The sequence below is a fragment of the Mercenaria mercenaria genome, chromosome 16, assembly GCF_021730395.1.
Source record: "Mercenaria mercenaria strain notata chromosome 16, MADL_Memer_1, whole genome shotgun sequence".
NCBI classification, from domain to species: Eukaryota; Metazoa; Mollusca; class Bivalvia; order Venerida; family Veneridae; genus Mercenaria; species Mercenaria mercenaria.
Genome location: NC_069376.1, coordinates 49,316,492 through 49,329,018, shown reverse-complemented (window position 1 = coordinate 49,329,018; position 12,527 = coordinate 49,316,492). Strand labels below are relative to the sequence as shown.

The following is a 12,527-nucleotide window of genomic DNA, read 5'->3' as shown; positions in this document are numbered from 1 at the left end:
TAACTTTTTGAAAGTAAAAGACAGGTTAACTGTAACTTTTTAAAAGTAAAAGGCAGGTTAACTGTAACTTTTTGAAAGTAAAAGAAAGGTTAACTGTAACTTTTTGAAAGTAAAAGAAAGATTAACTGTAACTTTTCGAAAGTAAAAGAAAGACTAACTGTAACTTTTTGAAAATCAAAGACAGGTTAACTGTAACTTTTTAAAAGTAAAAGACAGGTTAACTGTAACTTTTTAAAAGTAAAAGACAGGTTAACTGTAACTTTTTGAAAGTAAAAGAAAGATAACTGTAACTTTTCGAAAGTAAAAGAAAGGTTAACTGTGACTTTTTGAAAGTAAAAGAAAGGCTAACTGTAACTTTTTGAAAGTAAAAGAAAGATTAACTGTAACTTTTCGAAAATAAAGAAAGACTAACTGTAACTTTTGAAAATCAAAGACAGGTTAACTGTAACTTTTTAAAAGTAAAAGACAGGTTAACTGTAACTTTTTGAAAGTAAAAGAAAGATTAACTGTAACTTTCGAAAGTAAAAGAAAGGTTAACTGTGACTTTTTGAAAGTAAAAGAAGGTTAACTGTAACTTCTTGAAAGTAAAAGAAAGATTAACTGTAACTTTTAGAAAGTAAAGAAAGACTAACTGTAACTTTTTGAAAATCAAAGACAGGTTAACTGTAACTTTTTGAAAGTAAAAGACAGGTTAACTGTAACTTTTTGAAAGTAAAAGACAGGTTAACTGTAACTTTTTAAAAGTAAAAGACAGGTTAACTGTAACTTTTTGAAAGTAAAAGAAAGGTTAACTAACTTTTTGAAAGTAAAAGAAAGATTAACTGTAACTTTTCGAAAGTAAAAGACAGGTTAACTGTGACAATTTGAAAGTAAAAGAAAGGTTAACTGTAACTTTTCGAAAGTAAAAGAAAGGTTACCTGTGACTTTTTGAAAGTAAAAGAAAGGTTAACTGTGACTTTTCGAAAGTAAAAGAAAGGTTAACTGTAACTTTTTGAAAGTAAAAGAAAGATTAACTGTAACTTTTCGAAAGTAAAAGAAAGACTAACTGTAACTTTTTGAAAGTAAAAGAAAGACTAACTGTAACTTTTGGAAAGTAAAAGAAAGATTAACTGTGACTTTTCGAAAGTAAAAGAAAGGTTAACTGTGACTTTTTGAAAGTAAAAGAAAGGTTAACTGTAACTTTTTGAAAGTAAAAAGAAAGGGTTAACTGTAACTTTTTGAAAGTAAAGAAAGATTAACTGTAACTTTTCGAAAGTAAAAGAAAGACTAACTGTAACTTTTTGAAAATCAAAGACAGGTTAACTGTAACTTTTTAAAAGTAAAAGACAGGTTAACTGTAACTTTTTAAAAGTAAAAGACAGGTTAACTGTAACTTTTTGAAAGTAAAAGAAAGATAACTGTAACTTTTCGAAAGTAAAAGAAAGGTTAACTGTGACTTTTTGAAAGTAAAAGAAAGGCTAACTGTAACTTTTTGAAAGTAAAAGAAAGATTAACTGTAACTTTTCGAAAATAAAAGAAAGACTAACTGTAACTTTTTGAAAATCAAAGACAGGTTAACTGTAACTTTTTAAAAGTAAAAGACAGGTTAACTGTAACTTTTTAAAAGTAAAAGACAGGTTAACTGTAACTTTTTGAAAGTAAAAGAAAGATAACTGTAACTTTTCGAAAGTAAAAGAAAGGTTAACTTTGACTTTTTGAAAGTAAAAGAAAGGCTAACTGTAACTTTTTGAAAGTAAAAGAAAGATTAACTGTAACTTTTCGAAAATAAAAGAAAGACTAACTGTAACTTTTTGAAAATCAAAGACAGGTTAACTGTAACTTTTTAAAAGTAAAAGACAGGTTAACTGTAACTTTTTGAAAGTAAAAGAAAGATTAACTGTAACTTTTCGAAAGTAAAAGAAAGGTTAACTGTGACTTTTTGAAAGTAAAAGAAAGGTTAACTGTAACTTCTTGAAAGTAAAAGAAAGATTAACTGTAACTTTTAGAAAGTAAAAGAAAGACTAACTGTAACTTTTTGAAAATCAAAGACAGGTTAACTGTAACTTTTTGAAAGTAAAAGACAGGTTAACTGTAACTTTTTGAAAGTAAAAGACAGGTTAACTGTAACTTTTTAAAAGTAAAAGACAGGTTAACTGTAACTTTTTGAAAGTAAAAGAAAGGTTAACTGTAACTTTTTGAAAGTAAAAGAAAGATTAACTGTAACTTTTCGAAAGTAAAAGACAGGTTAACTGTGACAATTTGAAAGTAAAAGAAAGGTTAACTGTAACTTTTCGAAAGTAAAAGAAAGGTTAACTGTGACTTTTTGAAAGTAAAAGAAAGGTTAACTGTGACTTTTCGAAAGTAAAAGATAGGTTAACTGTAACTTTTTGAAAGTAAAAGAAAGATTAACTGTAACTTTTCGAAAGTAAAAGAAAGACTAACTGTAACTTTTTGAAAGTAAAAGAAAGACTAACTGTAACTTTTGGAAAGTAAAAGAAAGATTAACTGTGACTTTTCGAAAGTAAAAGAAAGGTTAACTGTGACTTTTTGAAAGTAAAAGAAAGGTTAACTGTAACTTTTTGAAAGTAAAAGAAAGGTTAACTGTAACTTTTCGAAAGTAAAAGAAAGATTAACTGTAACTTTTCAAAAGTAAAAGAAAGACTAACTGTAACTTTTGGAAAGTAAAAGAAAGATTAACTGTAACTTTTGGAAAGTAAAAGAAAGATTAACTGTAACTTTTCGAAAGTAAAAGAAAGGTTAACTGTGACTTTTCGAAAGTAAAAGAAAGATTAACTGTGACTTTTTGAAAGTAAAAGAAAGGTTAACTGTGACTTTTTGAAAGTAAAAGAAAGGTTAACTGTGACTTTTTGAAAGTAAAAGAATGGTTAACTGTAACTTTTTGAAAATTAAAGACAGGTTACAGTAGCTTTATGAAAGTAACAGAAAGATTAACTGTAACTTTTCGAAAGTAAAAGAAAGGTTAACTGTGACTTTTCGAAAGTAAAAGAAAGATTAACTGTGACTTTTTGAAAGTAAAAGAAAGGTTAACTGTGACTTTTCGAAAGTAAAAGAAAGATTAACTGTGACTTTTTGAAAGTAAAAGAAAGGTTAACTGTGACTTTTCGAAAGTAAAAGAAAGGTTAACTGTAACTTTTTGAAAGTAAAAAAAAGGGTTAACTGTAACTTTTTGAAAGTAAAAGAAAGGTTAACTGAAACTTTTTAAAAGTAAAAGACAGGTTAACTGTAACTTTTTAAAAGTAAAAGACGGGTTTAACTGTAACTTTTTGAAATAAAAAAAAGGGTTAACTGTAACTTTTTGAAATTTAAAGAAAGATTAACTGTAATTTTTTTGAAAGTAAAAAAAAGACTAACTGTAACTTTTTGAAAATCAAAGACGGTTAACTGTAACTTTTTAAAAGTAAAAGAAAAGGTTAACTGTAACTTTTTAAAAGTAAAAGACGGGTTTAACTTAACTTTTTGAAAGTAAAAGAAAGATACTGTAATTTTTTCGAAAGTAAAGAAAGGTTAACTGTAAACTTTTGAAAGTAAAAGAAGGCTAACTGTAACTTTTGAAGTAAAAGAAAGAAAAACTGGTAACTTTCGAAAATAAAAGAAAGACTAACCTGTAACTTTTTGAAAAATCAAAGACAGGTTAACTGTAACTTTTTAAAAGTAAAAGACAGGTTAACTGTAACTTTTTGAAAGTAAAAGAAAGATTAACTGTAACTTTCGAAAGTAAAAGAAAGGTTAACTGTGACTTTTTGAAAAAAAGAAAGGTTAACTGTAACTTCTTGAAAATAAAGAAAGATTAACTGTGACTTTTGAAAGTAAAAGAAAGGCTAACTGTAACTTTTTGAAAGTAAAAGAAAGATTAACTGTAACTTTTCGAAAATAAAAGAAAGACTAACTGTAACTTTTTGAAAATCAAAGACAGGTTAACTGTAACTTTTTAAAAGTAAAAGACAGGTTAACTGTAACTTTTGAAAGTAAAAGAAAGATTAACTGTAACTTTTCGAAAGTAAAAGAAAGGTTAACTTGACTTTTTGAAAGTAAAAGAAAGGTTAACGGGTAACTTCTTGAAAGTAAAAGAAAGATAACTGTAACTTTTAGAAAGTAAAAGAAAGACTAACTGTAACTTTTTGAAAATCAAAGACAGGTTAACTGTAACTTTTTGAAAGTAAAAGACAGGTTAACTGTAACTTTTTGAAAGTAAAAGAAAGGTTAACTGTAACTTTTTGAAAGTAAAAGAAAGATTAACTGTAACTTTTTGAAAGTAAAAGACAGGTTAACTGTAACTTTTTAAAAGTAAAAGACAGGTTAACTGTAACTTTTTGAAAGTAAAAGAAAGGTTAACTGTAACTTTTTGAAAGTAAAAGAAAGATTAACTGTAACTTTTCGAAAGTAAAAGACAGGTTAACTGTGACAATTTGAAAGTAAAAGAAAGGTTAACTGTAACTTTTCGAAAGTAAAAGAAAGGTTAACTGTGACTTTTTGAAAGTAAAAGAAAGGTTAACTGTGACTTTTCGAAAGTAAAAGAAAGGTTAACTGTAACTTTTTGAAAGTAAAAGAAAGATTAACTGTAACTTTTCGAAAGTAAAAGAAAGACTAACTGTAACTTTTGGAAAGTAAAAGAAAGACTAACTGTAACTTTTGGAAAGTAAAAGAAAGATTAACTGTGACTTTTCGAAAGTAAAAGAAAGGTTAACTGTGACTTTTTGAAAGTAAAAGAAAGGTTAACTGTAACTTTTCGAAAGTAAAAGAAAGATTAACTGTAACTTTTGGAAAGTAAAAGAAAGACTAACTGTAACTTTTGGAAAGTAAAAGAAAGATTAACTGTAACTTTTGGAAAGTAAAAGAAAGATTAACTGTAACTTTTCGAAAGTAAAAGAAAGGTTAACTGTGACTTTTCGAAAGTAAAAGAAAGATTAACTGTGACTTTTTGAAAGTAAAAGAATGGTTAACTGTAACTTTTTGAAAATTAAAGACAGGTTACAGTAGCTTTATGAAAGTAACAGAAAAATTAACTGTAGCTTCTTGAAAATGAGAGAAAGGTAATTGCAGCTTAATTAAAATCAAAGAAAAGTTACAGTTGCAGATTAAGAATCGAGGAAAGGTAACTGTAGCTTATTTAACCCTTACCCTGCTAAATTTCTATAATGAACTTTTCCATCTTTCAATTTTGACAGTACCATTAACTGTTTAAAGGGGTGCTTACCAAAAAGATACAGACTGAATGGCGAACAGTGCAGTGAAACTTCAGAGAAATGTATCTTTAGCTTTTTCTAATATTTACAAAAGATTACTACATGTATAGCTTTTTGAAAGTTTGAGAAGATGTTACTGCTGATTGTTGAATTTACAGCTTTTTTTGTAAAATAGGAAGATACAACTGCCAATTATAAGAAATGAAATAAAGCTAACGGTAGCTTCCTAAAATTTAAAGAAAAGTAGCTGCAACTTCTGTAAATTAAACATTTTAGGATACTTTGACTTTTACTAAATGAGAGCGGGTCGACTTGGAAAAGATTTTTTTATAGATCTAAAAATTACTCAAAACTAGGTTATTGTGTGATATCTTGCTTGCAACTAAGAGGATTTTTTCTAGCTTACACCATGTCAAATTGTATAAAAAAGTTCTGTTTTTCAGATGCTTTCATTACATTTCAGATCTTTTTATCTCAATGTATTGAATGTAGATGTTGTAGTATGATGAATGTGTCATATTTTCAGTCTGGACCAGGTGGATGAGATCTACAAGTCATTGAAACCACTACAGGAGAAGATAACTACAGTTAGAGCAGAAAACAAAAATTTCTGTCAGGTACATTGACACTTCTATTAAATATATATGAGCCGCACTATGAGAAAACCAACATAGTGAGTTTGCGACCAGCATGGATCCAGACAATTAGGGAAACCCTTAGCGAACAGCATGGATCCTGAACAGACTGCTTGGATGCGCAGGCTGGTCTGGATTCATGCGGGTCGCAATCACACTATGTTGGTTTTCTCATGGCACAGCTCACATTTTGATAAAACAAACTTATTAAGCAGTGCAAAGCTCATCTAGTTGAGTGGGAGCCATATTTTGTATTGTTGAATATTTTAACCAGAAATCAAAATTTTAAGGGGTCTTCATGGCCAAATAGGCAAAGTCACTGACTTCTAATCATATATCCCTAACCCTGATGAATTTCTGTGATGAACTTGTCCATCTTCTAATTTGGACAGTACCATTAACTGTTCAAAGGGGTGCTTACTAAAAAGATACTGGCTGAATAGCGAACAGTGCAGAACATGATCAGACTGCATGGATGTGCAACAAGCAGATCATGATGTACACTGGCCACAAAGGCAGAATAAATTGTATCCAGCATGGTAAGGGCTAATGACATGGATTCAGAACCTTTAGGTGGATGGTGGTTCTACCCAGGTGCAGTACTACTTGTATAATGCCTTAAGGGACACATGATGTCTTTTATTACCATCAAAAGCTGGAAGGTTGCAAGATTACTGAAAATTTATTTGTGTGACTTTGAACCCAACAAAACCAAACAAAAATATACAAGATTTGACAATGTGGGTAATTCTAACAAAGTTGTTCGTCAGGAATAGGGCTCGATTCAGCCAGATTTCCTCCTTTGTGTTAGATGTCACCAGGAAACCTTATGAAATTTACCCAAGTTGCAATAAAACTGTATTGTCTGTGAATTATCAAGTTTATAGAATGTATTTATATCATGTTTTTTTTTCTGCATAGTGTATGTTTATTCTGTTTCAGCTGGCAACTGCAATGGAGAATTTGAAGCATATATTTACTGTACCAGAGAGTGTACGTAAAACCGAAGCCCTTATTGATGAAGGAAAACTTCTACTGGCACATAAACAGTAAGTGTTAACTATGGTTAATCTTAAAATACCAAATTTTGACTTAAAATAAACCTGAAATTTTAAGAAGTAAATGGTAAGACACAAAACTTAAGAAACTTGTGGTCACAAGTTTAAGCCACTTCTCCAACCAAAATTTTAGGATTTTTGTATTTGTACTTTCGACCAAGTATGCAAAGGAACCAGGAAAAGCATCATTCAATTTTGTAATTTGCTCCATCTGCCCAAAACCTCGTATGACAAACATCCTTCTGGGGAAGTCACCTATTATTTAGTAGCGTGTATAAATACATTTAGATACATAAACTTACACCCAAGTTTCTCTCCAGAACTTAATTTCATGTGTTAAGTGTTTAGATTATTTACCTATTGAATCAGGTAGTGTGTTTGGACCTCCATTAATGGTTTGTGAGTTCAGTCTATAGTGGGACATCAAGTGTTTTATCTAATAATTTTATTTATAGGGGAATGCTTTTCTTGGATTTCCTGATTGTGTTAACCCATAATATTAAATCCCACTGAAAAAAAGAAATTCCCCCATATTTTATTTTTAAAATTTGATTCCAAAAAGTCTGTTTCTTATTGTGGCAGAGAATTTGCATTCTAATCCCTACCATGGGTGAAACCTTAAAACTGTATGCCAGTAAAGTTAAAGGATTTCATATTATTTGCAAAGAACAGTTTTTTATTACAAGTTTAGAAATCACTAAACTTCTTTGGCGAATAAGATTTGAGTTTTTTAATGTGTCAAAAAAATGTAAATCCAAACAAATACATAAAAATAGTAAAATTCCCAAGTCTTCAAAAGTTGGAATTCATTAATTCATAATCCTATAAAATTTCATGCCCACCGTGCCCACATTAGTAAATGATTCCATAGTGTAGGAACATGGTTAGAGTAACATACAGACTTCTTCATAACTATCTGGAAAAAAATCAGCATTAAATTCAATAAAAGCAAATTTATTTTGAACTGCATGATTTTTATACGGAATTAAAAGAGATTTGTATAATATGTTGCTACATACATGTGTACATGCATTGTGTTTTAGCCTGACAGAACTTGAGACGGCCAGAGATGATCTGTTGTTTGAGTTACATAAACAGCCACACAGGAGCCCAACTGATGATAATGTAAGATATTACCTTTTAGCTTGATTTTGTTTGTGAAAGGCTGGTGGTTCTACCCAGGTGCTTGCTTGTGTCAGAAATAATGCCCAGAAGGACAGCTGGGGTCTTCCTGGTCTTCTGCGCCGTCAAAAGCTGGAAAGTCGCCATATGGCCGATAAGTGTCTCAGTGTGATGTTAAATACAGCCCCCACTAAAAAAAGCTTGAATTTGTGTAAAACCATTCATGTTTCATAGTGTCATGTCAGAAACAGATGTATATGAAAATACAAATATTAAATTGATCAGTGGAAATGCTGCATTTTTTACTGGTCTCTAAACTCGGTTTAACAACCTTAGTGACTGAACTTTTTGTAATTTTTATTGCAGACTCTGCAGAAATATTTTGCCCAGGTAGAAAAATTGTCAGTGACCCTTGGGAAACAGTTATGGATAATTCTGCAGCGGGTTTTAATGTCTGTGAGACGGGAACCAGCATTGATTGTGTCAGCACTAAGAATCATAGAAAGAGAGGAAAAGTTGGTTCTTTTGTACTGCTGTTAGAGTTAATTAAATAACTTGTCTTAGCCCTCAGCATCACATAGGAAACACTTCCAAAGAAATATACCAGTCTTGTTAAAACTTGATCCACCTCTAATTTCATTGACAGGCAAAGGAAAAGGGATATAGTAGTGGTAGATGTGATCTGTCTGCTCCTCTGCATTTCTTGATAAAGAGGGAATGATTATAAGAACATATTTACATGACTACATATATAAATTTTTTGACCATATAAATAATAAGTTTGTGATATATGCCTTGACTGCATGTATTCAATACAACTTTTCCGGGCGGCTTAAGTCAAAATTGATGAATAAAATAAAAAAAATATTATAATGCCATGTTATAAAACGCTTATTGAAATTTTTGTCGAACTTTGGCAATAGTTCTGTCTATTGAATGACAAGCCATTCAATAAGCGTATACAATGTCCTATACACTGTATTAAAAATCTAAACACTTTAATGAGTGCTCAGCTGCAATAGTTAATAACAAGAGTTGACTGTTTGTGGAGATTTAGCGTAACAGCAAAACATTACTGCTGTAGGTCACAAGAATATATGCACAGTGTTCGGCTTTTAGTAATCTATGCAGAAAATTTTAGGGGCCTGGGAGCTTAAGCTGTCAGTGCTCAAGTTAGTGATGTGCCAGTGAATATAAAACAGATGTACATGATCATGTTTTTCTTTGTGGATATGGGGTATTATTTCCAGGAATTCATGGGATTTTTTTTTCAGAAAATTTCATAATTTTTTTTTAAATCTGTTCATCAGAAATTGTTATCTCTTGTCTTTCTTTATACTATTAGGTAATAAGAGTTTACATTTTATCTCTGCTAGAAGTAAACAAGAGTTTGAGCTGAGCAAGTTTTAGCTTTAAAATTTCGTATACATCTTTCACATTTTTTGCCAGGCTGGATCAGATTTCATTAAGACGAAAAGAACAGACAGGATTTATGCCCCCTGATAGACCTAAACGTTGGAGAGACAAGTGCTTTTCAGTAATAGAGGAATGGATCTCAAATAGGTAAGCAGTTTTAAATTTTCAGTCTTTACAGAATAAATTCTAATATTTCTTCAATTGACACTTTGTTAATCCATTGTAAGGTTCCTTGTCTTTGATATCAGTCTCATTTGCAGTGAAATTTGACTACAGATCATTGTTTCTATTCCTAAAAGGCATATTATACAGATTTTTTGTTCCATATCTCATTTTATATGCACTAGTTGCTTTTGTCATACTCCGTTTCCTTATAATAAAAAGAATGTAGAGAATGTTTGTTTGTTTCAGTGTAATATCATAATATCTTTCACTCAGTGAACATCAGAATGTAATATTTTCATGGGTGACATAGTCACATGTGAAACTGTAAGATCTGTGTTTATGAGAGACCTGATATATTCACAGGAGGGAAAATGTTAAGTGCTCAAATTTTAAAGCTTGAAATTTTGATTTCAATTTAGGATAGAAGGAAATCAGATGGAGGACAGAAGTAGCAACAAAATGTGGCTGGTACGACATCTAGAGGTCACACGACAGATCATGCTAGAAGATCTGAAAGTTGCCAAGGTAACGCAGTCATCTTGCTGTTGACTTTGCTTCTTCATGTAATTTCCTTAAGTCATATTTCACCACTTATGACCACTGAAAATTAGTGTTTGATTTCATCTCCTCTGATCCAATGCCTTTTGTATAGAAAAGACTTCCAAACTTAGCCAATGGTTGGCTTAACCAGTGTATTGTAAGAATCTTATGATATTGTTAAATATATATCACACATTGAAAGTTGAATATCAGTTGGTGCATGTAGCTGGTCTATAAGGTACCAGAAATACTCTACCCACACAGCCTTGTCTTCCCAGCTATTTTTGAGCAACTCTGTGAAAGTACAGGGTCAGTGTTCTCCCTAAGTGAGCTGTGCCATGAGAAAACCAACATAGTTCGTTTGTGACCAGCATGGATCCTGACCAGCCTGCGCATCCGCGCAGTCTGGTCAGGATCCATGCTGTTCGCTAACAGTTTCTCCAATTCCAATAGGCTTTAAAAGCAAACAGCATGGATCCTGACCAGACTGCGCAGATGCGCAGTCTGGTCTGGATCCATGCTGGTCGCAAACCCACTATGTTGGTTTTCTCATGGCGTGGCTCAAATATATTGCTATAATTATAGAAAATTAAAAATCTGTTGAGTACAGTATCACACCAATTATCCAGCCTACAATATGGGATGAGTGATTATACAGTCCATCAGATGTGAAAGACCATGCATGAATAGAGAAAACTGGCTGTAAAGACCACTAATTTGCTGTGGTATTTAACTTGTGAATATAGAGCACTTGTTCTTTGGGCTTTTAAAAGCATAGTCTTTATATACAGGTTTCACTGTTGTGCGAGCATGTTCCTCTTTAATGTTATATTGATGTTTTTGTAGGACATGACTTTAAAGAAATTTTACAGTTTGTCAAGTATTTTCTGTTGAATCTTTAAACATTAAATGCCATCTTCTGTCTGTTCACAGTCACTGTTGCCGCCAGTGTTTCCACCAAACTATAACATAGTGAGCAAGTTTGTCTGGATGTACCATAAAGCCCTGTCAAAACATGTAAGTTATTTCTTCTTAACTTCTTACTTCTATTTGGTTCAAAGTGCACCATGGTATTGATAGATTTGAAACAGTCATTTAGACACTTGTTCTTAGATTGAATCAGTACAAAAGTCTTTATATGAGCCGTGCCATGAGAAAACCAACATAGTGGGTGTGCGACCAGCATGAATCGAGACCAGCCTGCGCATCCGCGCAGTCTGGTCAGGCTCCATGCTGTTCGCTAATAGTTTCTCCAATTCCAATAGGCTTTAAAAGCGAACAGCATGGAGCCTGACCAGACTGCGTGGATGCGCAGGCTGGTCTGGATCCATGCTGGTCGCAAAGCCACTATGTTGGTTTTCTCATGGCACGGCTCATATTGTATTTTGCTCTGTATAAATGTATGGGTATAGAAATGTACTGGTAAAGTTGAGCAATAGATTCTATGCCCTGCAACATTATATTGTCATGTAAGGATTGTTTCTGTATAAGATGATAGATGAATTTAGAGTTGATGTAGTAACTTCAGCAATAGACTTATGATGCCTTGTGTTGGCTGTAAAAAAAGTCACTCCCTGTGTGCTTGGACTCATTGTTGTTATCTTCCCTGGTCCTTTGGGTTCATAATGTCAGTTCAAATTATTTGTATAACAGAGTTTTGCTAATGCCAGTGTTACATGGCAAAATAGATGTTACACATTTATCATCTTGCATGAAAATGCTCAATGAAATCAAGTCTGCAGTTATTTCACATGGATGCATTCTATGGTTCCTTTTAAGATTTTTCTTATAGATTGTGAAGTTTTGGACATTAAGTGAATGTGAAATATGATGGTGTAATATTTTGAAATGTTTATTGTTGTTACAGATTCAAGAGATGATAGGGCAACAGTTAGAAGGCAATGAGTTTGTAACATTGCTGCAGTGGCTGAACAGCTATGAGTGAGTTTGAATATATTAAGTAGATTGAATCAAAGTAGCATGTAGATTATTACAAAAACTTCACTAAATAATCTCTGTTACAGCAAAATATCTACTCAAAGGCAACGATTTTCTCATCAGTTCTGACAGTTTCATAGAAAATTAACTGCTTTAGATCAACGACTTGTGTGTAAATGACAAATTATAGTCTTCCCAGTCCTTTTGTGATACACCAGTCTTGGAGGGTCCTCGGTCAGAGTGGTTAAGGTCGCTAACTTCAAATCACTTGCCCATCACTGCAATGGGTTTGAAATCTCTCTTGGTGTGTAGAATATTTTCATGTAAGGAAGCCATTAAGCTGGCTGCCCAGCCATGCCAAAAGTAATGTTTATATGGCACCATGGATCTTCCTCCACCATAAAAGGTTATAAAGTTGCCATATGATCTGTAACTGTGTAGATATGACATTAAACCAACAAAAAAACACA

At 31.9% G+C, this 12,527-nt stretch overlaps 1 protein-coding gene across 1 annotated transcript in view; it reads left to right on the top strand.

The window, feature by feature from the left end:
• The first annotated feature begins 5,668 nt into the window (after positions 1–5,668).
• Positions 5,669–12,527, top strand: part of LOC128549693 (exocyst complex component 3-like) — a 31,579-nt gene continuing 24,720 nt past the window's right edge. Inside the window, exons 1-8 of the mRNA XM_053527015.1 lie at positions 5,669–5,800; positions 6,761–6,867; positions 7,920–8,001; positions 8,365–8,513; positions 9,448–9,561; positions 9,999–10,104; positions 11,053–11,136; positions 11,987–12,060. Of these exons, the coding sequence (XP_053382990.1) occupies positions 5,693–5,800; positions 6,761–6,867; positions 7,920–8,001; positions 8,365–8,513; positions 9,448–9,561; positions 9,999–10,104; positions 11,053–11,136; positions 11,987–12,060 (824 nt within the window). The 5' untranslated portion in view covers positions 5,669–5,692. The remainder of the gene's footprint in view (positions 5,801–6,760; positions 6,868–7,919; positions 8,002–8,364; positions 8,514–9,447; positions 9,562–9,998; positions 10,105–11,052; positions 11,137–11,986; positions 12,061–12,527) is intronic.